This window comes from Dunckerocampus dactyliophorus, chromosome 10 (genome assembly GCF_027744805.1).
Source record: "Dunckerocampus dactyliophorus isolate RoL2022-P2 chromosome 10, RoL_Ddac_1.1, whole genome shotgun sequence".
Lineage (NCBI taxonomy): Eukaryota > Metazoa > Chordata > Actinopteri > Syngnathiformes > Syngnathidae > Dunckerocampus > Dunckerocampus dactyliophorus.
Window position 1 is genome coordinate 7,060,001 of NC_072828.1, and position 24,008 is coordinate 7,084,008.

Genomic DNA, 24,008 nt, shown 5'->3' on the forward strand with positions numbered 1-24,008 from the left:
GACATAACCGATGAAGTAGTGAGCGCTGTTTGGTTTCCCGCCAATGACGCCCAGCGACTGAGGCAGCATGAAGCATTGCTGTGAGGGGAGAACACCACTTTTTTTTTAGCTTTCTGGAGTGATTGCTCAATCCGGACAAAAGTACTGGGACACCCTTCTTAATCAATTAATCAGGAGTTCGGGAAGCCAACTACATCGTCATTCTTCATCTTAGCAGACCTTTTGCACCATTGCAACTTGGGAAGGACCCTTTACTGTTCCCACTGCGCAAACAGGGTCCATAAAGGCATGCTTGAATGAGTTTGCTGCGGAAGACGTGACCTCAGACCTCACAACTGGACAAAAACTCCCACCCTTGCTTGTAAAAATGTCGTAAAGTCTCCTTCACTTCCTGTATGTGTCCCAATATTTGTGTCCGCTTAGTGTGTCCCAATACTTGTTATCACCTTGAGTGTTTCGATGTATGCCTCATTGATGTCGCTCAGTCCCAGCCTGAGCGGGATGAGCAGGACAAGCGGCTTCCACAGCGCCGTCTCCTCCTCAGCCAGCGCACACGCACCCTCCAGGCAGCCATTGAGCCCGTCCGTCGCCCCCGAATCGCCGCACGCTCCCACGACATCCAGCCAGGGCATGCACAGGCGCTCTGTCGTGAGCAACAAGGCAGTTGTGACTTTTCGCGTCTTTTTACCGTCTTTGCAAGCGACCCGGGACGACTCACTTATCTCCTCGATGACCACCGTGTTGTCCATGGCCACGTGCACCACAAGTCTGCTCCAGGTATCAAACATGGCAAGCTTCCTGGAAGTAAATTGGCTTTTAAGGCCGGCTCGTCTTTTGTTTGTTTGTCAGGCATCAATATTGCAGGAGGAAATCCATTCTATTTCTTTTTAATGACTGCCTTGTTTGTGCTCGACGTCACTTTGAAATACTATTTAGACGCATAACAACAGCAGGCATGACGGGCTCAACTTCTATTTTCTGCCGAAGAGTCAAAGAAGCCCCCTGAGGTCGTACGATTAGGAATTTCATACAAATTTAAGGAATTGTATTGCTCTAAAGTCACGTTCAGCCTGCCTCACAAGAGCTCAATTCTGCAAGCAACAGATGGAACTAAGCGCCTTTTGCTTTTTCTTTGGCCTTTTTGTGACATCTCTTCTGAAAAGAAGGATGAGCGTCACAGAGGGGTGATAAGACAAGACAGGAAATTAAATGCAGGGCGCTCCAGCCTCACCATACACTAACTCACTTGTTCACAATGTTACCATTTTGTACTATTAACACTGCCTCGTTTCTTTTTACACTTTAATGGCACTTAAGAATTTTAAAGTGTGACTTGTACAATAAGGTTTTTTGAAGGCTACTGTTACGTGTTTCATTTATTTGTGGCGGGCCGACATTTTTTTTTGGCGCTGCCTGTTCGCCTTCACTCAGAAACACATTATAATGGGACTGTCTGTGAATGTAACTTGCTGTTACAACTCCGTACAGTAGATGGCATCGTAACTCTACTTCTTAACACACCTCATGCGCACCTGGTCTGCCAGAGAATAAGAAGATGTAGCAGAAGGGATCAGTATTGCCAACTGTAGCCACTTTGTATTCAAACCCCGCTAGATTCATTTTGTCAAAAAAAAAAGCAACTAGCAGCTTTGAACTACATTTTCTGGTCTTATTGGACACTTTTGGAGACTAACATGAAAGCACATATCAAGCTGCTACTACAAGTATTATGTCTACTATAGTATATTAGGTAATATGAGTGTAAAAGTGACTATATGGGTGTTATTTCATGTCTACAGAGCTCTAATAATGTTAAAAACTGTATTTAGAAGGTCGTAAACAGGTTTTCTATGCTCTAACTAAGAAAATATTCCATTTATAAATAAGGAATCCTGAAAATTTACTTATCACGGCCAGGTCTGGAACCAATTAATGGTGACGAATGAGGGATTACTGTACACTGACAAGTGTAACTCTTGAGTGTCAGTACTTACTTGAGAACCTGGGCAACTGTGTTTGGTCCGTACCACTGTCCTATCGGCTTCCCCTCTCCAACTCCCATTTGGGCTGCAGAATTCACAGATCAAAGTAAGAGAACTATCTTCTGGAGGCAAAGACGTGTGACAACTCACCAATCTGATGGATGGAATAGTAGCTGTCCTTTTTGTCGATAAAGGCGTTGAGGATGCTGATGTACTCTTCTCTTTGTTTCTCGCCTGCTGACCATCGCCACTCTGGAGGGCGGGCAATGGGAGCCGGTTAAAAGCGGCTGCGTCTAATTACTTGAGGAGAACCGCAAGTCAATAAACACATGGTACCTCTGCCCAAATGTCGGCACATCAGCGCCTCGCCAAGGATCATCTGTCCGCACCGCAACATGCAGCCCCACCCGGTGTCCGACGTGGGCCCTGTCCCACCTACACACACATACATAAACACACACTTCAAAGGTGAGGTTTTTAGTTCAAACTTTCAAAAGTCCACCACTGCTTTTGACTCACCAATTGGAGGGAAGTTTTTTCTGTATGTGAACCAAAGCCGTGAGGTGACGTCTGATAGAATTTCATCTTTCTCTGCGTGACAGCAGGAAAAAGCACAGTAAAATGCAGAATAATAATATTTTTCAAAAAGTATCTGCATGTACAAATATGACTCCTACCTGTGAGGGCGCTGTACTGTTTTCCTAAGATCCACACCGGGTCTGAGGTCTCTGGGAAATCCTCAAACTCACCAAAGCGAAGCGTGTCGTACGTCAACGTAGCTGCAGGAGAAGACACGAGACGATGAATAAAAACACAGTGGAGAAGCTCAGAGCTGAAGACCATGCAAACATCATTCATTAACAGGAAGTGCTCCGCTAATTAGAGGTAGATGGCATCATCAGACAGCATATCAAATAGTCAATCTACAGACAAAACAACTTTGTTAAATTCACAGGTTTAGCTATGGCAGTGTTTCCCATACATTCATTTATGTGTATCCCCCCGCCACAAATGTATTTAGTGCTACCTGTTCTACAAATACAAAAATAATTAAAAAAAAAACAGTGTGATTACTTTTAAACAGAAGCACATGGTCCTGAACATAGTGTGTGTGTGCATGCAGGATTCTTATTCACATTTTGTGCAATCGTGCAGCCCTCCTTGAACCTAAACATCTATGTACAAAATGCAACAAAGGACTACTGTGTATGCAAATATTGTACTGTGCATTTGTACTTCCTCCCATTTGTTTTCCCTAAAAACATTTTAGGAATGCAAACAAAGCAACTAAAATAACACTGAGATTGCAATATGCTTAAAATAAAAGGACGCTCTCCATACAGGCGACGTTATCATGCCAATATAATCACTAGTTGTGTCTCACAATCAGGTGAGAAAGAAAAACACGTTTGGTTGCTTGATCGTGTGCCCACTTATTAAGAGATGGAACATAAACTAACAGACTATTTGTTTAAGAGGCTCTTAAACAAATAGAACCTTTTGATTTAATGAGCCATCAGTCTTTTTGGGAGGAAATCCAAAATCCTATGTTAATTTGTCACACTGTCAAGGGCTTTGACGCCTTTTATGCTCATTTATGATCACTCCCATAACTTGGAAACCATCATGTTAACCCTTTGCTCTTTCCAGGTGTGTGCAGTATATTTAACATGAGTTTGCTTAATTCTAAACACAAACACATCCCCCAAGAGAATGTCCTCAGTTTTCTAACCATCATATTTGAGGTTTTAGACCTCCAAAAATTGCTTTCCCTTCGATTTTACGCTGTGATTTTACAGAAGAGGCGTATTTAAATTACTAGTTGGCGACATTTCTCCCCCTTCATGCAATACCGGAGCTGTCAATCATCTGATAGTGATGATGACTGAGCAAAGACGCCAATTAGCATAAACTATCGAAACATACACGACTTATTATGAGTGATGTAAAGAAAATACACACAACTTCGACACAATTGGTGGCACAATGCCGAAAGAGAACCCAGAGTGGTTGGTTAAAAAAAAAACAACAACCAAAAGCAAAACATCAAGCTAGCGTAAATTAGCAGATAGCTTTGGTCATCACTTTAGCAGGCTAACGCCAACGAAGCTCCAAAGGAATGTGGCTGCCTGTTGGCTTTGGCAAGAGCGTCAGGCTGTTAGTGTGAGCTTTTGTTGTTGGTTATCTATTGTTGCGGTGTAGTTTTTAAAAGACAGAACGTTATATCCCCCTCATAAAATCTCGCCTACCTGCGTCCATCCCGACCGTCTAGCCACTGACTTGTTTGTTGTTCTCTGCACTCTGACACGCTTCAACCAATAGGGAAATAGTATTGGTTTGGAAGTCATTAATGGGGCGGGATAATCTCAGTTTTAACCAATAGAATTTGACCAGGGGCCTTTACAAGCCAACCAAAAACAGATGACGTGTGCATCCTTTCGAAAACTCGAGATGGTAGTAAAAATGCTGCGGAGCACAAGATGGCGCTATCACAGCGTGACTACAACCACGTCACCACGCATGCGCAACAGAGGTACGGCACTTACGCTGCGACTTCCGGTTTCACCTGTGTTATCATAAATGTTGTTTAATTCTTATTCTTACTAATTTTTGTTTCCTTCATAAGATTACACTCCTTGGAAGGTTCTTCTTATTCGCAGCAGACATAACGTAAACCACTATAATTGTTGCAAATATTGCCGTAGTCTTTTTTTTCGCCGCCATGTTGGTCCAGGCAACACAGAACAGTAACAAATTCAGAAATCTGGAAAAGAATCAACTTCTTCTGTTCAATACTTCTCAATAATGTAGAATGATTATTTCAGAAACGTTTTAATTAGTATTACTCAACATTTAACATTTACAAATGCAGACAATTCATTAACTTTTCAGGAACTTCTGGTGGTATGTAACAAATTAAAAGTGATACTATACTATAAAATTAAATCCACCCATAAAGTGAAATGCCAAAGATTCAATCTAAAACAACTTGCATTATGTCAACACAGCACAGCAATCTGAGGCAAAATGTCACAGTGACCAAAGTCACAAGCATAGGAAGTCCTTTTATTCTGCCCAAACAATTACACTTAACAAGGTTGAAGCAGTAAAATTGACAGTTTGCCAGAGCAAACATAAAAAAACAAAATGTTAAAAAAGTACACTTTCTAACCAAAGTTGTGCTATATTATTAAAATAAATAGACGATAGAGCCCATGAGGTGCAGGAAGGGGAAGTGTGTGTGTGCCATGATGAGGGCTCAGTGCAAATGAGTGTAAACACAATCCAAAGGTGGCAACTCCGCCTTTATCACTTCTCCCTAAGGAGATACAACACGATGGCCTTAACGTAGTGTCCAAAGGTGCATAGCGACAACACCAGCCAATGGGAGCGGAAGCTTGCATCGGTGCTCACCACGCACTTAGTCAGGTCCGCCTGTCACAAGACAAGTGAGAATTGACATCATGCGATGACTTCTCGAATGCTGATTGAACTGAAGCATATCTGATCATATGTATTGATTCATATTTTGAATACACACTGTACAAATAAGTGGTGATGGTGTCCCCGCCCACTTACCCATCCGCCTCGTCGCTTCAACCACGTGGACAGACTCTTGCGAACAAACTCGCCCATGCAGTCCACGATGGTGTGGACCATGGCCGGGTGGCCGTGGCGAACGCAGTCCACCGCCAGCGCTCCCGCCACGGCGTATAAGGACACCACTTTCCCCCACGTCACACCTGAGCAGGAAGAACACACAGTGTCAATACAGTAGAGACAGAATAATAAAATAAATAAAACTAGAGGATTTTTTTTCTACATTTATGTTTTTACATCTCTATGAACCACTGTGATTGGCTGGCAACCAGTCCATTGTGTACCCCTCCTCTCGCCCAATGTTAGCTGGGGTAGGCTCCAGCCTACACCCGCAACTTTAATGAGGATAACTGGCATAGAAAATAGATGGATGGATGGATCTCTATAAACCAGAAAACTGTGGCGTTTGGGCCGTTTGTGGCCTGCGGCACTTTCTAAAAATACAATTTAAAAAGATTTTTTTAAAAACCCAAAAACAAACAACAGCAGAAATGGAAAAATCAGCAGTAATTTTACAAGACCAAAGTCAAAATATGACAAGAAAAATGTAATATATCAAGAAAAAGGCATAATTTTATGAGAATAATGGAATATTAAGAGAAAATTTTAGTAGCATAAAGTTGAAATATTAACGAAAAAAGGCATTTGTTCCCCTTAGTTGCCGTATTATGTGAAACAAGCAAAACAATAAATAAAGTTGTAATTTTTGGCCAATTACCTTGCAGAAGAAGTTATAATGTTACAAAAATACAGTCAAAATATTGTGGCGAAAAAAGTCATAATTACAACAAGAAATTTACAAGAAGAACGTTGAAATAGTTAGTAAATTAAAAAAATAACACCAGAAGTGAAAGAAACAGCTGTAAATTTTCAAGATAAAAGTTGAAATATTATGAGAAAATGAGGAAAAATTATGTCATTTTAGTAGCATAGAGTTGAAATGTTATCGAAAAATATGTTATTTTGTGAAAGTCGTGTAATATTATGAGAAACAAACATAACAAATGAAAGTGGTAATTTTTGGAAAATTAGGTTGGGGAAAAAGTTATAGTACTACAACAATAAAGGCAAAATATTATGGGAATAAAGTCATTCCGAAAAGAAAATATACCAATATTATTTTAAAAGAAAGAGCTAAGACCAAAGATGATGCTAATAATAGGCTTTTTCACCTATAATCACAAAGCCGAGATGCAGTTTTTTCTTGAAATATATATAACTTCTTAGCATATCTACATGTGTTGCTTTACAAAATATCAAACTGACCCTTGCATTATTTCACTTTTCACTATGTGGCCCTCGCTGGAAAAGGTTTGGACACACCTGTGCTAGACAAACAGGCACAAATATTCATTTTTTTTGCTGTAAGTGTCTGTTTTTGATATTTAAGTCACAATTCCCCGCCGCTCCTGGATACAAATGATAGTGCCGTTCGTCTTAATGTCATCCTTCACAAACCAGGAAGTAGCCTGTTAAATATGGTGCTCCATGATTTTATCACATGTATTGTCTATGTTACCTGTTTCAGTTACTATGGAACCATTTCTCCCACTCCATAATAATAATTTAAGAAGGTACAGTCCTATTGTCTTACATCATGAACCAGGAAGTAGCCTACAAGCTTACAGTAATGTATTTTTTTTAGTCAATTTATAGTAAAAAAAAAACATAAATATATTACACTTCATTTATATTTCAAATGTACAGTAGTCCCTCATTTACTGCGGTTAATTGGCTCCAGACCCGACCGTGATTAATTAATTTCTGCCAAGTAGATTCCATGTATATAAATTAAATATATTCATAGTTAGAGTATAGAAAATCTGTTTGCAACCTTCTAAACACAGTTTTTAACATTAGGAGAGCCCTCTAGATGTGAAATAACATCCCTATAGTCACCTTTACAATCCCATTACCCGATATAGCAATAACAGAAAATAAGTCATTTAAAACATAAATAAGTCTTGTTTAACCGTGGGTTACGATACAGTAGCTCATGTTAGGGATTACTGTGCCTGAGAACATTCAAACCTGCAATAAAAGCCTGTTGTTCCGCCAATCAAGTCTGGTGCTTGTGTGTCTCAGCGAACATTACAGTACAGTAGCATTACTGACATCTAATGACCAGTGTAGAATACTACATATCATCACATCTTTGAATGCATCTTCTGAATGCCTTATATTTGTATTTTACTCATTTAGTCATTTTTATGCTTGAAAATGCTTAATTTAGGCAATAATAGGCCGTATTCAACCACAAAACAGCATGATTTAGTAATTCATATGTTTTTGAAAAAACGTGATAGCATGAAGTCACATATGTCCAAGGACGGAGTGGCAAGGGACGACTGTACTGCATTAGATTCATCTTTGCTTTTTCCTGCGGGAGTCAGAATGGAACATTTTCCCCACCGTAGCCCAGTTCCAAAACGGTACAGTCAACAAGGAAGTAGTCGGCAAACTCAAAACTACAGTGACCGACAGGGGCAAACGCCCAGAAACGTCCAAAAGCTCCAAACACAGAAATAATCCAAAAGCAAAAAACACCAACATCAGAAAACAACAGGGAAATGCTGCTCATCAAAAATTAAAAATGGTCCCATCCTGTCATCCTCCATGAACCAGGAAATTGCCTGCTAAATAACAAACAGACAAACACAAAGAATGCACTCCATGTTTATCTTGATGGTTGCTAACAGTCTGTGCTGCCCTGTCTGACGTTCCTGTAGTGAGAGTTGCCTTCTCTTCCAGTTGGAAAAGAGTTTCGGAGGGCGGTAAATGGCTGCAATGTCAGCAGTTTTCTTTGTAGGATGGGTGAGCGTGTTAGAAAACCACACACCGCTCTGTCCCACTGAGGAGACAGAATAAAGAACCCCCTCCGCCCCCAAAATAGGAGGCCATGGGCCAGCAGAGTGGTTTTACAGGAACCTCTTGAGACTATATTTGTACTGTTTGGATGTCCTGACACTGGCCTCCATCCATCTCCTCTTGTATTCCATAAACACACTTCGCTTACTTTACAAGCAATGTGCTTCCTTTTAAATCCACTTTTCATCAAAACAAATCCTTTGAGAGGGACAACAATGTACGTTAAAGCTAGCGCAGGGCCAGTCTGCATATATTGCATTACCATTACGTGCCTCAAGGGGTGCTAGTGAGTAGTGACGCTAATGAATCGCTATGAAAACACATTTAATGCTTCAGGGACGTTTCCATGACAACATCACAATAAAACCTTTTTCCTTTGTGTCCTTTTCAAAACTGTTCTTAAAATTTTCATGTTGACATAATGTATTAAAACACTGGGCCTCAAATCACCCAAAAACCTGCGTAATAAACACTTATTATGACTTCACATACAAATATAAAATGTATAAATCACATGTCATGTACAAATGTAGCGTAAATGTAATGAAATAGTTATTGTATAATAGTTTACCTTCAAAGCCAGGCAAGACGTCACTTACAATTTACTAACTAGGTACACAACAAATGTTGACAAGTGTGTCCCATTCCAAAATATACATGTAAATGTTTTTGTCCACCTCAAGAAAGCGGAATAAAACATCCTTGATCGTCCAGAGGGAAAAGTCAGGCCTGTGTGGGCCTTTCAAAGCCACTTGACGGTACTGTTGTCTCACCTTTCCCCCCACCGCTCCGCCTGCAACCAAACGGCTGTTCATGCTTTGACTGACTCTTCCACCAAAAGGGAGGTGGCGACCTGTTTCATCGCTTGTTTACTTTTGCTTTGAACGCTGACAATTACAATAAATAAATAAACTACATATAAAATACAGATACATAATAAACTATCTAATAAAAAATGTTAATATAAATTAAAAAAACAATAAATTAAATACATTAAAAAAAGAACGCACTTACAAGTGAGAAATAGCGTGACGACACGGCTGCACTCTTTCGAAGGGGAGAGTCTGTGTGGCAGCGTCCTCACGCTACGCCACCATTTATGCTGCACGTGCATTTTACGTCATCCTTCGCCAATTCACACTTTGAATTTCGCGACCTCTATCACCGTTTTTCAAAAATATATTACTCAATAAATCATGCTGTTTTGTGGCTGAATACGGCTTATTAGTGGTAAAGAAAATGCTTAATCGAGCAAATTTTACATATTTTGGCCTAAATTAAGCATTTTCAAGCATAAAAATGGCTAAATTACGTAAAATACAAATGTAAGGCATTCAGAAAACACATTTAAAGATGTTGTGATGATATGTAAAATTCTACACTGGTCACTAGGTGTCAGTAATGTTACTGTAATGTTTGGTGAGACACACAAGCACCAGACTTGATCTCCGGATTGTTATTGCAGGTTTGAATTATTTCACAAGAGGCACATTAATCCCTAACATGGGCTACTGTTGTGGTCGTAACCAATGGCAAGCTAAAAGTCAACTCTGAACCCCAACGTCACTTCCTGTCCGCGCCACCGGAACACAATTACAACAACACACACAAGAACAACTCTTATTTATGTCTTAAGTGGCTTATTTTCTCTTATTACATCTACTATATTGGCTAATAAGAGTGCAAAGTTGACTATAGGGGTGTTATTTTATGTCTACAGGGCTCTAATAATGTTAAAAACCGTATTTAGAAAGTTGTAAATAGGTACTCTATGCTCTAACTACAAAAATATTCAATTTAGAAATAGAGAATCCTAATTTGCGGAAATTCATTCATCACGGTCGGGTCTGGAACCAATTAACCGCGATAAAAGAGAGATTACTGTATAAGAGAATACTACAATAACCACTTTTGGCCACAGGGGTTGTTGTTCCCAAACCAGTTGAAAGTTTGGAGGAACCTTTTCATTCAAAATCATGGGCAAGTGTGTCCAAACTTGTTGTTACATACTGCTGTTTTACACTGCCACAAAATTTGGTGCACTTGCACAGTTCACAATTAGGATTAAATACATGTTCTACGTTTGTTATTGTGCTTACTGCATCATACTGAGAGATGTTTGTCATATTTTGCTGAATAAGTAACATTTTATACACCTCTCATTGAAGCCATCAAGTTGTGGTATGGAAATATCGACTTTAAGTGAATCCTGTGCCCGAAATACCATCACAAAGTGTTGCATTACGGACTGTGAGCTTCCATCACTGTGTGCAATGTCCACAAACAATTCCTTTTTGCATGAGTTGAGCGCCCTCATTAACGTTCCCTGAGGAAAAAGATCTCAGGGTGGGGTCCAAACTGTCTGCAACAATCACCCCAACACCAAATACGGAGCGAGCAGCACGCTTCACTTCCTTGTCTTGAAGCTCAATGATGCAGCAGCAGGATTTATTTGATCACTGACTGATAAAAAGCTATTTTTATTATGCGCACTTCCTCTTAACGTCAGCTATAATTACTTAGAACTTATCAATAGTAAGCTCCAGGGTGAAAGCCCGGTGTAACAGTTTACCTGTATACCCCCTACCCCACCCAGAGTACATTCAGAGCTAGTATAGCCAAGGCCAAGGGTGTCCAAACTTTAAACTTTTAGTAAACAGGCTAAAACCAACCTGTTTGGATATGCTAAGTTGTTATGTATAGGTGACTATTTCAACTTTTTCTCATTACATTATGCCCTTCTAGCTCTTTTTTCTCCATTTTATGCTATTATTTAATTTAGAATGTGCCGTGGGCCACTAAAAAAAAGAGCTGCAGGCCACAAATGGCCCCAGGCCAGCCCTTTGGACTCCCCCTAGCCTTGGCTGTTTTATGCCCTGGATATAACATAGGCTAGGCTAGTTTATGACCCCATGTATAAAATATGTGATGCAAGAATGTACCCCCGTTACAAATGTGCAGAGAAAATATGAAGACATATTGCATTTTCCTATTTTCTAAACACATTAGATACTAACTGGTGTCTCCCACAGGACGTCTCTTTGTGGTGGTGGTAGGGGTCCAGCGAATTCACATGATTGGTGATGACGCATTAGCAAAAAAGTGAGTAAAAAAAAAAACATGGAAAGCAAAACAATTGTTTTTAATTTTCTCCTGTTGTTCCTTTTTGTCGTTTATTAAATGTCACAAACAAGACGAAGCCGCCCGTGAGTGCTTTTAGATGGGGTGGGTGAAGGGGGGTGGCAACACCCGCTGCTCGTTGAGAAGAGCGACACATGCTTTCATGTCAGAATCTGCAAAAGTCTCTCCACTAGATTTGTCGCGAGTCACTTTTTTGAAAAGGTGTATCAAGAGGGGTCGGCTTTATAACATGGATCCCTCCAGGTGCATTGGAATCTGTTTATGAGCAAGGGTGAATAGGTAGCGCCCCCAATTGGTCTGAGGGGGTATATTTCCGACTAGGGTTTAAAGTAGCATAGGCCCAGATATACCTGGGGGATTATTCTGTACTAGCCCAAACCATACTTGGGTATGTTCCTATTCCGTTTACTACCTGTGGAGAAGATGTCCGCCGCCACCGCCAGGAAGGCATCCGACACCACGCTCTCCGACGCCACCGTGATGTTGAGTTGTCGTGCTACGTTGCGGTAGACGTTGGGGCGAAGGTACTCCAGCTCATCGCCTGGACAAAAGAGAGAAGACGGCTCGTTGCACGACAACAAAACAGAATCCTACACTCTGCGGCTTTGGGTTGTGTGGTTTGCTGATGGAAATTCTGGTGGAAAGAACAGAGTCCAAAGTGTGTTTTGGGCCTTTATTGAACCCGCCGAGCATATTGTGAAAAAAATAATTAATCATTGAGTTAGATATTACACAAATTTGCTTTGTCACTTATAACACGAAGCTAAGATACTGATGTTTTGACCTACATTGGTTTGGTTTTAGCATATTTTGTGTGCAACATGTATAAAGTGGCTCCTGTGTCCTTACATTTTTTTAGATCCTTGCCTATTTGCAGTTCGCATTTGTGTTCCCGCATCATTTTCTCTGCATGAAATTGTAAATAATACATTTTTTGATGGCAACTTAAATAGAAAATAGTTTGATGGCGCTATCTGCAGGGGGGAAAAGGGTGCTGCAGCCGTGAATCCAGCAGAGGGCGCTGTCATGCAAGTCAATTCACCCAACATTTTCCAGCAGGATGTTTTCTAAGTCCAATACTAGATACTGTATGCCTGGAATTGTTTTTTCATGTCTAAAACTGAATTTAAAATGTGCTTCATAACTGTGAGAAGCATATTGTTGGGTTTAGCGTCTCAAAAAAAGGCATTTTCAATATTTATTTCGTTACTGCACCCAAAAATAAGCAAACCCTGACCTTAAAACCGCCGTGCATACTGAACCATGATTATGACGTACCATTAAGCCAGGATTATGCTTCTGCGTAGTCACTATGCCGTCCCCTAACACCTTCTTCATCCTGTTATAGCTCTTTGTCTGGGTCGAGTATTTATTAGCTTGTTAGCGTCCTTAGTCGTGAGCGAACAATGACAATTAAAAAGCGGGGACATGTTGGAGCTGGAACTGTCACTTTTATTGCAAAGGTCGATCAGAAATCAGAGAAGGCGTATGTGAACGATTGTACAAGCCCTATTCGCACAGGAAATATTGTACTAAACGCCGACTAATCACAGCCTTTACGTGCGCGGTGGTGGCGGTGCAGGACGGTTTGGAGGAGGAAGAGCAAGCCGTCTTAGCGTACTCTGGCGCCAGCGTTGCCAGACATATGATAATTATCGTATTTGTACACTATTTTCATCCTCTGTATAATCAATAATTCCAAAAATCCCTCAATGTGCGGACATTTGACCGCTTCAATAGATTGCTATGACCAAATATAAACAGGATACCTCCTGCTGTGCACCAGGTGAGGGCACTGTTCTGCCAGTGGTAGTTTTTTTCCAACAGTACTGCTAGTTTGTTTTATGGTAAAATTGGATTATAAAATACACTACACACAGTGGTCATGTTTTACTGTCGCAGATGGTGCTGAACAAACCCAAATGGATCATTTCAAGGTACGATAATTTGTCATTTCCCATCTGGCAACACTGATTCCACCCCTACTGTGCTTCTGAAGTCTCCTCATTGGGCAGTCTTGTAAGTGGTATGATCTTCCTGTACGTCATTGCAGAAACAGTCCAAATTTAACGTGCGAATTCACGCATTTTCGACCAGTTCTTAGTTCTTGGATCTTACCCAACCACAAGAGCACCGCCGAGATTTCCCCCTGCGTCCCCCAAGAAGCAGCCAGCCCGGTCTGCTCAGGCTTTGCCCATCCTATCCCGGCCCGGCTCAGCCTGGACTGGATGTAGTCCCGGCACAGAGCCTTGGACTGGGACACCAGCTCTTTGTCGGTGGGCGAGCGGTCAAACACCTCAGCGGCGAACACGGAGGAGCGGCGGAGCATCTCCATGTCCTCCGCCTCATGGGCCGCTCAGCTCGCCGCCTCCCACTGCCTCTGACGCGGGCGCCGCAGCGCGCGCACGCCGCTCTCCTGCTTGCGGGAAAGGTGGTGACCCTGGATTAGGACAAAGTGGATTAAACAAGGTCAGACATAAAAATGAGATTAACACTTGGAATACCTAAACTTTATCAACAATGACAGTGACTACATGAATTTACCCGGTGATGATTGATTATATATGTTCATAAATGAACAAACGCTGTCTTTCGGCGCGTTACTAAGAAGTCCACAAAGAGGAAAGCAGACAATGACGACAAAAGAAAAGAAAAAGTAGTCCAAGTTCAACTTTCCTTGTAAGGACACTTTCATGGCGATAACGCACAAGCCCCGCCCCTTCACTCACCAGACACGACCCACACGTTCATACATGAATATTATAAGCATTAAAACAGTGGCATCATAGGCTATGTCTTCTACTGGACTCTGGACACTTAACATGCTATTTAAATGAGATGTAGTGTAGCTGTAATGATGTTACGTCACTATGCGAAGTAACGTCAATCATGACAGCGGCGGCCCTGATTGGGCGTGACGTCACCCAATGTTTGTGCATGTTAAGCTAGCAATGAACATTAGCTACAGTTTGTGTTTATTTAGAATATCTAAATAAATCTTTCATAAATTATTTTGTGGTAAAAAAAAGCTCAGCGCAAAGTAGACCTGTTGAGGTGATTTGTTATTAATAATTATTAATTTATGCTGTTGTTGTCTACCTGAATTTAAGTTAATTGTCATACCTTACAATTCTGATGCTCTGTTGGTGGAAGTAACTCAAAAGCAGATTATTAAGAGATGGTAATTTTGTAATATAGATGATTATTTTCAAATGACAACATCCAGCAAAGGTGGACAGTATCCTCAAATATTGTACCCAAAAGTGCACTTGTAAAAGTGAGGACATTTAGAGGCGAGGTCAGATCAACTTGTTGTATCATAAACAAGTCATAAAAGCAAACCTTTTATGAGGACTGAACTGAGTGAACGTTTGCTGATGGGGAAATAAATCTCTTTTCCCACGTAGTATGTTTGCTCAAACAATTAGCAGCTCCACCACGCCCAGGGGGCGAAAAAATCGTTGGACCTGCTCGACTGAGGACTCCGCCCTCGCTTCATAAGTGTCGGGACACGCCATGGAATGTTCATGCCTGCTGGTGCCACGACACTAACACATGACAGGCTGTAAACTCATGATTTGATTCAATTCAGTCGTCAGATGATCAAATGAATGTTTCTTACCTAATTTTCCAAAAAATTACAACTTGATTTTGTTTTTTTTTGTTTCTCATAATGACTTTTACAAAACAAAACATTTTTCTTTAAGATTTCAGCTCTATGCTACTAAAATGACATTATTTTTCCTCATAATATTACGAGCTAATACTCGTAAAATTGCGACTTCTTTCCTTGTTACAATACGACTTTTTTCTCTTAATATTTTGACTTTATTGTACTAAAATGATGTTATTTTTCTTTATTCTCATACAGTTAAAGCTTTTACTCAAAATATTACCTTTTTCTTGTAATATTTTGACATTATTCTTGTAAAATTCATCAGTTTTTTCCATTTCTGGTATTGTTTTTTTTTCCCCCCCCAACTATTTCAACGTTCGTCTTGTAAATTATGACTTTATTCTCGTAACATTATAACTTTTTCCAGATCCTAATTTTCCCTAAATGACAACTTTATTTGTTGTTTTGTTTGTTTTGTCATAACATAACGCCTTTAAAAAAACGCCTTATTTCTTATGTTATATTATATTAATATTTCAACTTTACACTACTAAAATGACGTTGTATTACCTCTGAATATTACGTTATTCTCATAAAATTACGTCTTTTTCTCGATATATTATGTTTCTGTTGTAATATTTGGACTTTATTCTTGCTGATTTTTCAATTTTTGCTGTTTTTTTTTTAGTTTTCTTGTTAAATTATATATTTAGGACATGCTGCGAGCCACACTTTGGACACACCTGGTCTACATGCATACCTGGCAACATTTGCATTTGAAAATAAGGGAAAGTGTGGCAGTTTCCCAGGAGAAACGGGGGGGTTGCTATAATGGAAGTTAGAACCAAGTCCTGAACACACTTTTCATACTTTTTTCATGTGTTAATTTTTTACAATCAACCATCATTCTTGATAATTAACAGTGGTGGGTGGATCAATCCAAATATCAATTGCATCCATACCCAGCGTAGTGTGATAATATTGTTATATTATATTTATATATACAGTACTTATGTTTACTTGTCAACATTTGGAAATGAAGGAGATTTGCCAGCAAAACTGAAAGTATTAAATCTCTTGACGCTAGTATTGATACTGCACTTGGTATCTACAGTGGTGGAAAAAGTGTTTGCCTCCTTCCATATTTCTTTTTTTTTGCGTGTTTGTGACTCTTAAATGTTTAACAACATCAAACAAATTTAAATATTAGTCAATGACAACACAACTGAACACAAAATACAGTTTTTAAATGAAGCTTCTTATTATTAAGCATGAAAAAAAAGAAAAAAAATCCAAACCTACATGTCCCTGTGTGAAAAAGTGATTGCCCCCTAAACCTAATAAGTGGTTGGTCCACCCTTAGCAGCAACAACTGCAATCAAGCGTTTGTGAAAACTTGCAATGAGTCTCTTACAGCGCTGTGGAGGAATTTTGCAGAATTGTTGTAATTCAGCCACATTGGAGGGCTTTCCAGCATGAAGCGCCTTTTTAAGGTCATGCCACAGCATCTCAATAGGATTCAGGTCAGGACTTTGACTAGGCCACTCCAAAGTCTTCATTTGGTTTTTCTTCAGCCATTCAGAGGTGGACTTGCTGGTGTGTTTTGGATCATTGTCCTGCTGCACAACCCAAGTTGGTTTCAGCGAAGATTTTTTGGGAGACAGCAGAATTCACGGTTCCATTTGTCACAGCAAGTCTTCCAAGTCTGAAGCAGCAAAACAGCCCCAGACCATCACACTACCACCACATTTTACTATTGCTAATGGTGTTATTTTTCTAAAAATGCGGCGTTACTTTTACACCAGATGTAATGGGATACACACCTTCCAAAAAGTTCAACTTTTGTCTCATCAGACCACAGAGTATTTTCCCAAAAGTGTTGGGGCTCATCAAGATGTTTTCTGGCAAAATTGAGACGAGCCTTAATGTTGTTCAGTGGTGGTTTTCATCTTGGAACTCTGCCATGCAGGCCGTTTTTGCCCAGTGTCTTTCTTATGTTGGAGTCATGAACACTGACCTTAACCGAGACAAGTGAGGTTTGGATGTTGTTGTGGTGTCTTTTGTAACCTCTTGGATGAGTCGTCGCTGCGCACTTGGGGTCATTTTGGTTGACCGGCCAATCCTGGGAAGGTTCACCACTGTTCCATGTTTCCGCCATTTTTGGATAATGGCTCTCATTGTGGTTCGCTGGAGTCCCAAAGCTTTAGAAATGGTTTTATAACCTAATTTGAACTCAGGTGTGAAACTACACTTATGTTTTAACAGGGGGAGCAATCCCTTTTTCACACAGGGCCATGTAGATTGGGATTTTTTTTCTCCCTTAATAAAAAAAGTTTCTTTTAAAAATAGCATTTTGTGTTCAGTTGTGTTATCATTGACTAGTATTTCAATTTGTTTGATGATCTGAAACATTTAAGTGTGACAAACATGCAAAGAAATAAGAAATCAGGAAGGGGGCAAACACTTTTTCACACCACTGTATAGCTTCTTAGCATATCTACATGTGTTGCTTTACAAAATATCAAAGTGGCAAAGTTGCATCCTTTCACTTTTCACAATGTGGCCCTTGCTGGAAAATGTTTGGACACCCCTGGTAAAAAGGGATTGCCATGATATGCAGCATTATCTCTCCCCCCCCCGTTGTGTGTCAGTTTAGTGATGTCATGGCTCAGCAATGAAACACTTGACATGTCTAACGTGATGGTTTGGTGTGAACTACTGCATGTTAGCAGCCAACAGTGCCTTTCCAATATGCCTGATTTACATGAATGATACTTAGTATTTTGTCTTTTTATTTGTAGAAACACATTTTGATGAACTCTGGTTTCCTCCCACATTCCAAAAACATGCATGTTAGGTTAATTGGTGACTCTAAATTGTATGAATGAGGTAAGAATGTGAGTGTGAATGTTTGTCTATATGTGCTCTGTGATTGGCTGGTGACCAGTCCAGGGTGTACCCTGCCTCTTGCCCGAAGTCAGCTGTGATAGGCTCCAGCATGCCCCCATTGATGAATGATTTGCATAATGTTCACTGGAAAATGTTTCATCTTATGAACTTGCATGTTGACATTTTGTGCTAATATTCCAGGAAACTGGCCTATTCCGCCGCATCTGATATTTACACCATGATAATGGAAAAACAAGTCATCCGTGTCAAGATTAATTTTTCCAGTCATTATGTCGACAGGATAAATTGTGTGGTTATGGAAAGTGTGATGTGGCTGGCGCCGTAAACAAAATGAAAACGTCACGCAGCCACAGCAGTCGTGTGAAATGATCTTTTTATTTGATGGCGTTTCAAAGGAAAAGTAACAAAACATGAAGTCTATAATAAATGAGGCCAGGAGGGGGGAGCGCGGCCCCACCACCCCCCATTGCCCACACGCTACACAATAAATAGAGCACTAGAACATATTGCGACAGCCGCAAGGTCACATGACTTCCATTCCAGTCATCAGTCATATTATACGCGTGTCACCATCGTGTGACCTCACAAAGATGGCTTCCACCCCTTATGCCACGCAACATGGGGGGGTTAACAATTAAAGAGGGAAGTAGTATACGCTCACGACCGCCGGGACAGAGCGGCCTTCGTTAATACCGATTAGAAAAGTCCTGAGGGCGGCGCTGCGTCTTCAAAGTGGAAATGTGTCTCCTCGCAACCTTCCAGAACCTTCGTCAGCTTCATCATCGCACACGCCTCTGCACCTTCATGTTTCACGTGCGGTTCCTTCACTTTCAGTTGGTCCCATAAAAGTTCACGCCCGCGTTGGCCACGCCCACAAATTAATACCGTTAAAAGGTGAGAAGTGTGTGTTATTGCGTGACTGGCGTCCCAGAGGCCCCGCCTCCAGACGCAGGTGCGCTGTCAGTTTCCGTTCATCTCCAGGGGACCTCCTTTGGGAATGAGCAGGCTCATCCTGCCCGTCGTGCTGGCGGCGCTCTTGATCACCTCCATCCACCTGCCAGCAGAAGACGACAGTGCTTAGCGGGGGAGCAAAGAAGCAAAGGCAAAAAGGCACCAGGGGCGCAGCTGACCTCTCGAAGGTGTACTCGCTCTCGGCCCGGAAGAAGTAGACGTGCGACTTGAACTGCAGTTTAAAGACGTACTCCTTGTGAATGGCGTCCGCCTCCTCGGGCGTGCTGACAGTGTAGCCCAGCAGTGGCAGGCTGGCCAGCGGGAAGTCGTCCTGTGCAAAAACAAGTTGAACGCTTCTCAACGCGTACAAGTCGGAAATGGAAAAAAAGACCTGGGGGACCAATATGCCTCCAGAGTTGCACAAAACGTCAGCGTTAGAACTGCTGCCATGCCCAATGTCTGGAAAGATGCTAGCAACTGTTCTTTGAGCATCAAAGGTCAACTCTTGGCGTGTTTTGCTTTTTCTTTGGCCATTTTTATTAATTACATTTTTTTTATTTATTATTTTTTTAAATGTAAACATTTCGAGGGGTGCTTGATTAGTTAAAAAAAATTTGATTCAGTAATGTATTTTTAAAATTAAAACTAACAATGGGTGTTATTTGTAGTTTTCTGATTTTAGTTATTTGTATTTGAAAATGTAAACATTTCAACAAGATGTGTTTCATGTTTTCATATATTTTTTAATTTTTTAAATTTGATTTCTGTATTTTTTTTAATTTAAATGTTTTAAAAATGGGTGTTTTTTTTAAATTAAATGTAGTTTTTTGGGGTTTTATTTCAATGTAAATATTTCAACATGGTGTTTTTACATATATATTTTTTTAATTGTAGAATTTTTATTTTACTTTTTAAATTCAAACCCTGTTTCATATTTTTAACTCCTTAAGTTTTATATTACAGATTTTTTTTTTATTTAAATATTTTGTTTTCTTTAAAAAATAAAAAAATATATATATATTGTTTTACATTATTTTAATTTTATCATTTCATCAAGGGGTGTGAGACTCCAGCGCAACCATACGCATCCGCACAAAGTTAGCATTTCATACTATCAACACCACTTCACTTCTTTTTACACTTGTATGACACTTAAAAATAATACATGATTGAAAACATTGCCTGTACACGTAATAAAGGTTTATAATGGCCACAGTGTGATGCTGGAACAGATCATTTCCTTTGGCTGTGTGTGCTCACCTGGTGTGTCTTGTAGAAGAACAAGCAGAAGTTGGTGAAAACTACCCAAAGCTTCTGCCAGCCGTTGCTGTTCTTGAACTTCCTCAGGAGGTAACCCGACAGCTGGTTCTGCCCAAGGTGACACAGAGGGGCGGTTAGTTGGGAGCGAGTGACACCATCATCATGGAAAAATGTCTAAAGCGCAGTGTGAGGAGCTGCTTGCCTACAGGTCATGACCCAAGATGGCTGACTAAGCAACCTTGGGTTTCTTGAAAGGCCCTATTATAAATCCAAGTTATTATTATGTAATTCTTATTAATAAACTTCCTACATCTAGAATAAACAGCTCTGCTTTGTCACTTAACTGCTACACGACTACTCTGTGCTTCTGGTACCTGGTTCATGCGCAGGTAATCAGTGAGAGAGAGGTTCTGGTTTCGGTACCAGCAAACGTGCGTGATGGTGTTTGGTCTTTGACCCTGGCCGAGCAGATAGCGAGGAGGCAGCTCCGGCGAGACCGCTGGAGAGCCGAAGACTGAACGGGACGGCAGCGAAAAAGCAGGACAGAGAGGCGACAGAAGCAGAAGAGGTTCAAGTGTTAGCGTGTCACACTAGACAGGAAGAAGAAGCAGGAAGTGGAAGTGTTAGTGTGTTATACTGGAGAGTTAGTATGTTACACTGTAAATAACCTGGAAGTCTTAGCATGTTACACTGGACAGGAAGAGTTAGCGTGTCACATTGGACTCTAAGAGGAACTGTTAGCATATCACACTAGACAGGAAGAAGAAGCACAAAATTGACACTGGGCAGGAAGGGAAAAAAAAGTTAGCTTGTTACACTGGACAGGAAGAGGAACTGTTAGCATGTTATACTGGGCAGGGAGTGTTTGCGTGTTAGGCTGGACAGGAAGTGAAAGTGTCTTACACAGGAGAGTTAGTATGTTACAGTGGACACGAAGAGAAAGTGTTAGCGTCTTACACTGGACAGGAAGTGTAAGTGTTAGCATCTTACACTGGAAAATGAGTATGATACAGTGGACAGTAACGGGAAGTGTTAGCGTGCTACATTGGACAGGAAGAGGAAGTATTGGTAAGTTACAATGGACAAGAAGGGTTAGCATTGGACAGAAAGAGGAAACGTTTTCTTGTCACACTGGAGAGGATTTAGTGTGTGACACTGGACAGGAAGAAGTATTCGTACGTTACACTGACCAAGAGGACAAAATGTTAGCATGTTACAAATGAAAGTGAGCGTTTTTACACTGGAGAGAGAGAAGAAGTGTTCGCATGTAACACTGGGGAGTTAGCATGCTACTCTGGAAAAGAAGGTGTGAGGGTGTTACACTGGAAAAAGAGAAAATACAAGTGTTGCTCTGAAGAATGCGAGTGTGTTACACTGGAGAAAGAGAAGAAGTGTTAGCTTGTAACACTGGTGAGTTAGCATGGTACTCTCAAAAGGAATAACAGGTGTTAAGGTGTTGCAGAGAAACTGCGGAGAAGGTTACAACGTGAATCGGAACATTGACATTTGAAAGGCAGCAGGAGGGACTCAAGGACAGGACAGGACGAGCAGCAGGGGCGGTGGCGGACGCGTCTTCTCCATGACGTAGTTACGTGTTTTTTTTAATGATGCATGTGCGTGCGTGCGTTCGTCGTCAGGGGCGGGGCGGGTGGGAGGTAGTACCTCCACAGCCAAGCTGTGATCGGACATTGACACGCTGGTGTTGCGGTGCCAGCACACGTGCATGGTGGTGTTGGCGCGGTGGTGCGTTTGCTTGTCCAGCGACGTGCGCGACGAGTTCATGTCGTCCTCTGACTCCTGCTCCACTGAAACCTCATCTGATGACCCTGAGGGAAGGGAAGGGTGGCGGGGAAGGTGGAAGAGGAGGGGAGGGGTAAGGCAGGACAGGAATCTGACACGCTCACTGGTCAATTCATTAGGTACACCATCTAATGGGATCCGATACAAAAATTCCGTCTTTACAAAGATAATGCTGGCTTTTCATTGGCCGTTGTCAGTCACAGTGCAGAATTTGATTCTGTTAGATTGTGCAGGTGTGCCTAATAAAGTGTCCAGGGAGTGTGGCGGGAGGGTAGAAGCAGGTCACATGACCACACTCTTACGGTTGGAGTGATCGGTGAGGCTGCCGTCCAGGAAGACACTGGATTTCTCCTGCGACTTCTTGGCCAAGTCGATGGCCATGTTGAGGTCCTCGATCCATTTGCTCATCTCCACCTTGGAGCTGGACATGCAACAATAAAAAGGTAATAAACATTGTTATGAAATGAATGTAGCCGAAGAGCAATGACCCCCTCTCCTGGTCATTCATGAAAATGTGCTCTATAACAGAGTCCAGTGTGTCCTCCTCACCTTGCAGCCACCACAATGGTCCTCTGTGCAGAGTAGATGGTGAAGCAGTGCGGCACTGACCACTCGTTCTCGCTCTCCTCCACCTACAAACACAAAGCCAGTCAGACTAGCGGCACTCCTCCAGTGAAAGCAAAAAAAATATATATATATACATATATATATTTTTTTTAAGAACAATGTTGAGATGCCTCCATGTTTAAATATTCATCTTCACATCAGTACGTAGAGCAAAACACACCAAGCGGCACACTTCATGACTTTGCAGACTTGTTTTGGACTTTCAGGAACATCTGCTGGGTGTGCTATCAAGCAACAACGGGGAGGAACAGGGTGGCTAGAGGTGGCCGAGCTGGTCCAGCTCAGCCGACTTACCGGTGCATCCAGAATTATGAGCTGCGGCCGGGAAGTGAAGCAAAGACATGCAGTGTTAGCACAGCCCCACCCTTTTCTTCAAAGGAACTGCCTCTGCCGCTGTACGCCCACTTTTCCACTGCACGGTATCAGCTCTACTTACTCACCTTTCTTATCTACTATGCACACAAAATAGTACCTGTAATGTGAAATAGCATTGGAGCCATCAGCTATAACAGCACATGCTGACAACACAGTAATGGAACGCCTTCTGTATTTACTTGTGAGCCACATTAAGGAGACATTTTACTCTTGAGAAGACTGAGGTCACAGTGCAGCAAAGTGGAGACTGGAGTGTCATACTATCCATCCGTCCATCCATTTTCTATACCGCTTCATCCTCATTAGGGTCGCGGGGGCATTCTGGAGCCTATCTCAGCTAACTTCGGGCAACAGGCGGGGTACACCCTGGACTGGTCACCAGCCAATTGCAGGGAGTGTCATACTAGTGCAGGTTAAAAACAGACATGGGCAAACTTTAAGTTTTTATTCTGGCCTGACAAATGTTCCCAAATACTTAAAAAAAAAAATTTTTTTTAACCTTTACCACCAACAAATAAAATATGTACAAATTATAAAAAATAACAAAAAACACCCCTTGTTGAACTGTTTAAATTAAAAAATGCTAAATTTAAATAGATAACCTTTTACAAACTTTAAAACAATGTTTTAATTTAAAAAAATAAATAAAATACAATTAAAAAAAAATAATTTTCTTTAAAACACCTCTTGTTGAAATGTTTAAATCTAAAAAAATTACTAAATTTAAACATCCATCCATCTTCTATGCCGCTTGTCATCATCAGGGTCGCGGGTGGGGTACACCCTGGACTGGTCGCCAGCCAATGGCAGGGCACATATAGACAAACAACCATTCACACTCACATTCATACCTATGGACAATTTAGAGTCTCCAATTA

General features: G+C 41.1%; 3 protein-coding genes across 6 annotated transcripts in view; all 3 read right to left on the reverse strand.

Moving 5' to 3' along the window:
• atg4b (autophagy related 4B, cysteine peptidase) overlaps nt 1-4,308 on the reverse strand; it is a 12,251-nt gene extending 7,943 nt beyond the window's left edge. Inside the window, exons 1-9 of the mRNA XM_054788864.1 lie at nt 4,232-4,308; nt 2,660-2,761; nt 2,502-2,573; nt 2,319-2,417; nt 2,133-2,234; nt 1,995-2,067; nt 719-798; nt 447-643; nt 1-78 (exon numbers count right to left, since the gene is read on the reverse strand). The exon at nt 1-78 is cut by the window's left edge and continues 1 nt beyond it. Of these exons, the coding sequence (XP_054644839.1) occupies nt 1-78; nt 447-643; nt 719-798; nt 1,995-2,067; nt 2,133-2,234; nt 2,319-2,417; nt 2,502-2,573; nt 2,660-2,761; nt 4,232-4,241 (813 nt within the window). The 5' untranslated portion in view covers nt 4,242-4,308. The remainder of the gene's footprint in view (nt 79-446; nt 644-718; nt 799-1,994; nt 2,068-2,132; nt 2,235-2,318; nt 2,418-2,501; nt 2,574-2,659; nt 2,762-4,231) is intronic.
• Nucleotides 4,309-4,805: 497 nt separating this feature from the next.
• boka (BCL2 family apoptosis regulator BOK a) lies at nt 4,806-14,400 on the reverse strand. Its single transcript, XM_054790961.1, has 5 exons — nt 14,136-14,400; nt 13,710-14,031; nt 12,004-12,132; nt 5,562-5,725; nt 4,806-5,417 (listed from the first exon to the last, which is right to left on the reverse strand). Exons 2-5 carry the CDS (start codon nt 13,924-13,926, stop codon nt 5,292-5,294), a joined length of 636 nt encoding a protein of 211 aa, XP_054646936.1. The 5' UTR covers nt 13,927-14,031; nt 14,136-14,400; the 3' UTR covers nt 4,806-5,291.
• A 4,057-nt stretch (nt 14,401-18,457) lies between these two features.
• The window catches only part of farp2 (FERM, RhoGEF and pleckstrin domain protein 2), a 45,368-nt gene continuing 39,817 nt past the window's right edge, over nt 18,458-24,008 (reverse strand). The window contains exons 22-28 of one of the 4 annotated variants that reach the window (XM_054788656.1): nt 23,050-23,070; nt 22,678-22,760; nt 22,431-22,549; nt 21,991-22,154; nt 20,329-20,436; nt 19,248-19,399; nt 18,458-19,171 (exon numbers count right to left, since the gene is read on the reverse strand). In XM_054788656.1, the coding sequence (XP_054644631.1) occupies nt 19,078-19,171; nt 19,248-19,399; nt 20,329-20,436; nt 21,991-22,154; nt 22,431-22,549; nt 22,678-22,760; nt 23,050-23,070 (741 nt within the window). In that variant the 3' untranslated portion in view covers nt 18,458-19,077. Of the gene's footprint in view, nt 19,172-19,247; nt 19,400-20,328; nt 20,437-20,702; nt 20,843-21,990; nt 22,155-22,430; nt 22,550-22,677; nt 22,761-22,915; nt 23,071-24,008 lie in introns of those variants that run through there. The other 3 variants (XM_054788657.1, XR_008572596.1, XR_008572595.1) reach the window with 3 other exon arrangements.

Bases quoted from the DNA above. Each gene is read 5' to 3' on its own strand.
- boka (XM_054790961.1), bottom strand. From the start codon at position 13,926: ATGGAGATGCTCCGCCGCTCCTCCGTGTTCGCCGCTGAGGTGTTTGAC. The intron at 12,133-13,709 runs GTAAGATCCAAG...TCTTTTGTCCAG, and splicing joins GGCGGTGCTCTTGTGGTTGG to GCGATGAGCTGGAGTACCTT. The intron at 5,418-5,561 runs GTAAGTGGGCGG...GTCTTGTGACAG, and splicing joins TGAAGCGACGAGGCGGATGG to GCGGACCTGACTAAGTGCGT.